The 4832-nt window shown below is 41.1% G+C and overlaps 1 protein-coding gene across 2 annotated transcripts; it reads right to left on the bottom strand.

Moving 5' to 3' along the window:
• Positions 1-203: 203 nt before the first annotated feature.
• On the bottom strand, positions 204-4583 carry LOC147306198 (ubiquitin-conjugating enzyme E2 variant 1-like). 2 transcript variants are annotated; one of them, XM_086277721.1, is made up of 4 exons: positions 4431-4583; positions 3293-3441; positions 2214-2339; positions 204-803 (listed from the first exon to the last, which is right to left on the bottom strand). In XM_086277721.1, exons 1-4 carry the CDS (start codon positions 4450-4452, stop codon positions 657-659), a joined length of 444 nt encoding a protein of 147 aa, XP_086133847.1. In that variant the 5' UTR covers positions 4453-4583; the 3' UTR covers positions 204-656. The 2 variants fall into 2 exon arrangements, with proteins under 2 accessions (XP_086133847.1, XP_086133846.1); XM_086277720.1 differs by lacking the exon at positions 4431-4583 and having other exon boundaries at positions 3293-3490.
• Positions 4584-4832: the final 249 nt, after the last annotated feature.

Genomic DNA, 4832 nt, shown 5'->3' with positions numbered 1-4832 from the left:
AGATCCAGTCAATTCTTTATAAGCTCGTGTGAACACGGGCTTAATAAAATATCTCATCATGAAAAAATAAATAAATAAAAATAAAAATTTAATGTGTTTTGGATAAGAGGTTTCAGACGTACACCCTGATGGAGAACTATCCTCGAAGAACCCATGCATCGATGTGAAGATATGTATACAAAAAAAGTCAACACACAACGAGATACACTCAATATTATTTATGTTATTGTACAATCTGCATTTTTAAACAAATAATAATAATAAAAAAAAAGATTAGTAAGATGTACAGTATTCGAATGATCGTATCTGGTGTGGACTGACTCGAGTCCACCCAGAGCTCCAGTGATAGGAGAGGACAGAGGGCTGGAATGACTTATGACGGCTTAATAAGTGGTGTGTGTGTGTGTGTGTGTGTGTGTGTGTGTGTGTGTGTGTGTGTGTGTGTGTGTGTGTGTGTGTGTACAGCAGTGTCTGTGTGTACGTCTGCATGTATCTGCTTGTATTCATAAGTTTTCTGTTGTGTGTGCATTCAGCCAAGGTGTTGATAGGAGGTGGAATGTCACATGGCGGGGGATGGGATAAAGGGATGAAAGCAAAACAGAGAGAGGAACAAGTGGGAAACAAAAAGAAAACATGGAGTCAAAAGTAGCAGGGGCTCAGTTGGTGTAGATCTGCCCTTCAGGTGGCTGAGGAAGCTTCATGTTTTCCTTGCAGGTCATGAGCCGTCGAAGCTCCAGCAGCACCATCCGGATACTGTAGGAGTTCTGCCACTTGGCCAGCGCAGACACTGCATGCATGTCAACCTGCAGGGTGGAGATGGATGCAGTTAGACATTGTAATTATCCCCCATCTTGGATTTACCTTTTTAAAGCACCAAAATGTTTTTAAAAATTATTTATTTTTTAATAACTGTATTTCATTGTTCAGATCCATTATACCGGTATTCATATTTATTTTAATAGAAACTGATTTACTGCTGCTTTAACCTGCAATGTGTTTAAGTCACGCTTCACACATTAACCTTGGGCATACAATTAGAGAAAAAAAAAGCAGAGCAACAGATGAATGAGCACTGACACGCTTGACCAAGTGAAATGAGTGCAACCACCCACAAAGAAGCGAGGAAGTCATGTTATTTACGTGCAAAAAAAGGGGGACCTTTGTATCTATTCCATTTCCAAATAGACTAGTGTCGCTTCGCATGATCCATAGCTCACAGCGATCCTTAATGAATTACCTTGGTACAGCATCTCAGTTTATCCACAGACTGAAACAAGCAATTTTATCCTTTGCCCCCAGCGTTTTGCCACGTAAAATAAAAGGTTTGAGTAGCAGGTGGGTGTTTAAAGGTAGAGCAGTGTGCCTGAGATGACCATATTAGACAATTAATCTCTTATAATATTATATTGCATTAAAAGTAAAAAAATAAAATAAAAATAAAAAAGTCTGAAAGTATAATGTGTGTATAATGTGTGTGTATGTGTTAGTCCCCATAGGGAAATAGTTCCTCTACATTTAACCCATTCACCCAGTGAAGCAGTGGGCAGCCACCAATGCAGCGCCCGGGGAGCAGTGTGTAGGGACGGTACCTTGCTCAGGGGTACCTCAGGGTAGCCGTTCAGTGGAGTTGAACCCCCGACCTTCTGATCATGGGGTCACCACTCTACCTACTGCCCCTAAGTGGGTTTTTAAATAAGAATGAAGGCTGAACTGGCCCTCGTCTTTCTTCCTAACTTGCATGGTGCTCATGTAAGTTAGGAAAAAAGATCCCACATATTACCAATTTTTTGAGATCTTTAAAAAAAAAAAAAAAAAAAAAAACTCTTGGAAAATCCTAAAACATCTGAATAAAGATCGAGATGTACATTATGTAAATCATCTATTATCGTCTTTTTCCATGGAACCAATGGCCGTCTTCTAAACAAGATGATATGAACTCATAACCAGACAACTGCAGAGCTGGACCTTTTGGGACTTTTAAGGAGTAAATAAAATCTTATATTGATATTTCAGCCAATATTCAACCAGTAAGTGAGAGTATTAAACAATAAGATGATACGAAACATATATCCTGACATATCAGTGATAGGCCAGTTTAAGCTAGTTGATCAGTTGTTTATCTGACTCCACAGAGCAGATATGATGCTCCTTCCACAGAGTGCATCCAAAATGAGCCAATCAAGCTTAAGAATAATGATAAATAATTCACATACCACACCGTTGGAGGTGTGCACGCCATTCAAGTTTATCTTTGTCACAAATCTGACAAAAGGTGGTGATTCTGGGTATCCTGGCCCGCATTCAACCTTCAGATTGTACATCCTGTTTTCATAGCTTGTCTGTTGATCAAAGGAAGTTAGGGAGAGGTGAGAAGACAGCACACCGAACTTTGAAGAACAAAAAAAAAAAAAAAAAAAAAAAAGTACACAATGTTCACTGTGTGCAACAACATCATGTGAAAACTAAGGCAGGAAATACCCTTGTAGGGTTTTTTTTCTCCTGACTCACAAAGGCCCTGGGGAGAGTTTAAAGAGTCTGCGGTACCTTGTTTTTACACAAATCTGTGCCTTTTGCTTTAATCTAATCAACAAAATGTCTGCTATAATTAACATAACTGCTAATTTTATTACAATTTTTGGCTCTGGCCAAAACATTTGGTGGCATGCCAGAATTTTTTTATGCTCCCTGCATACAGGCTGTAACTGTGACAGCACTGCTGCAGTTTTACCCAGTCACACAGTAAATGAATACACTGTAGATGAAGACAAACTGGCTGACCCAGCTGCAATCTAACATACGGTAATGTCCATGGTCCTGTGAAAGAGGTCCTCAAAGGACTGTAGTCAATAATTTAAAAACAGCATTTTCAATAACAGTCTCATATAGGTCATTTCAACTTTACAGCTTAGCACTGAGCAGTGCTAAGTATTTATAAATACCTATAAATAAAAATTAACTAAAAAGATACTGGGACATCTGTCAGCAGTCAAAAACAACATTATGCTGCAAACTTATGCGATATTTGGTCTTTAGTCAGGAGTTTAATTGTGCTTCTGCTTCACATTTATTCTGTTTTAATTCAAAAACATTCATTCGAAGCACTGCAAAGTAGTGTTAGTGCCTCGATGTTTTCCTCTTCTTCACATGGACGACCTGATTTGCTCCCCAACATCATGCCATGCACAAATCAAACCTGACACCTTTGGTTTAAGTAACTTAATCTTTTGGCTTGGTCAACACTCCCCTGCTCCTGCAAAGTCCTCATCCAGGTGTTAAAAATGGCACCACTAACCCTTGGGGGGCCAAGGATCACCCCTCTCCATCGTGTTAAGGTCATGTCCTCATCATCCTCCAAGCCCCAGCTCACCGTTCCATCTCCCACACCTTTCTGACCTTCCTCCAGCTCTTCCAGGAGCCGGAAATTGCGAGGAACTTTAACGCCTGTTTGTGGGTAAACACACAGCCATTCAGTCATGCAAACTTCCAGAGCCACAGGTAGATTTACGAAGCTAAATAAAACTGCCAGCAGTGTGCCAGACAAAATGACTTGCAGTTATGAAGTTATGACTCAATAAGACAGAAAAAATAAGGGACGCCTCAGCTGCGCAGCCTACGTGAGCCTTTTGATAAGAGCAGGTGTTATTTTCACGTCCTGTGAGACTTGAGCATCTGGCTCCGGCGGTGCCGCATCACTTGGCCTCCGCAGTGAGATACGACGAGGCTGCACCCTTAACAGAGCCATCCAAACAAACCCAGTCACACTGCCAGCTGCTGCAGCATTTCAGCTCAGCTCACCGGCGTCTCCAGAGAAGCTCAGTGAAGCTCAGCGCAGGTCATGTTTCCCTCATGAGCTCTCGGAAAACGTACAGTCACTGTTTACGTTTAACAGCCGGGCAGGAAGACCGTCTTACTGCGGGATTCACCCGCATTTCTTGATGACATTTAAGTAACGCTACACACCCGGTTTGCAACACATCGCGCCTGTAAATAATCTGATGTCGCAAACAGGCTGTCATTTTCCGGTGGGGTGGCGGTGCTGTGGTTTGACAACAGGATGCTGTAATTTAAGCAGCATCCTAAATCAAACTATTAAATTAAAATGTATAAATGAATACACAAATGCATAAGCAAGTTGCAATGCCTCATATTTGCTGATGGCTGGCGAGTAACGGCTCCACGCCCATAAAACAGCACTGAAGTGAGACCTGCTGTCCTTTTATCTAACTTAAGATAGCTTAGCTGCTAGCATCGCTTCCTATTCATTCTCCTCAGCTTTGTTTTAGCTTCTATGTAATAACACAACATAGCACAGCGCCTCAATGCGGAATCCATCTAATCATAAAACCTAACAGGTACGCGGTAAAAATTCACTGACAACACTGTTCAAAAATAGCTTTTCGCAGTGATTAAATACGTCTCAACCGTTTTACCTGATCCGGCGGCGACCGCCATCTTGTCGCTACACAGCGGGAGCGAGCACGCACTTTTACCATTGTAGCCAGCGGTGCGTGCGCGAGCAAGAAGACAGCAGCGGCGCTTCCTTTGTTGCTCTAAGCAAACTGATTAGCTATGTGGCTGCATAAAACGGAACTGTTATAATAATAATAATCATTATTACTATTGTTGTTGTTGTTGTTGTCGTCAGAGTAGCACATTAACTTAGAGATAATCTAACCTGGCATACTTTCCAAGGCAGGTCACTATATTAAACGATTTAATTCTGTCAGAGCATCAAAAAAAAACTGTGCTTATTTTAATAGTCATTTCATTAAATAGAGATATTATTAACTGCCCTTTTGCTCCAGGGGTTTTTTAATCCACCAGTTCCAAAG

The sequence above is a fragment of the Aulonocara sp. 'chitande type north' Nkhata Bay genome, linkage group LG20 (genome assembly GCF_057382095.1).
Source record: "Aulonocara sp. 'chitande type north' Nkhata Bay isolate Kocher_YH1m ecotype deep benthic linkage group LG20, A_spYH_male_GT1.1, whole genome shotgun sequence".
NCBI classification, from domain to species: Eukaryota; Metazoa; Chordata; class Actinopteri; order Cichliformes; family Cichlidae; genus Aulonocara; species Aulonocara sp. 'chitande type north' Nkhata Bay.
Note: the sequence above shows the minus strand (reverse complement) of the source record. Positions and strands in the feature narration are given on the sequence as shown.

Bases quoted from the DNA above. Each gene is read 5' to 3' on its own strand.
- LOC147306198 (XM_086277720.1), bottom strand. From the start codon at position 3,475: ATGACTGAATGGCTGTGTGTTTACCCACAAACAGGCGTTAAAGTTCCT. The intron at 2,340-3,292 runs GTTAGTGGTGCC...TTTGATCAACAG, and splicing joins TGATCCTTGGCCCCCCAAGG to ACAAGCTATGAAAACAGGAT. The intron at 804-2,213 runs GTATGTGAATTA...TCCACCCTGCAG, and splicing joins TGCACACCTCCAACGGTGTG to GTTGACATGCATGCAGTGTC.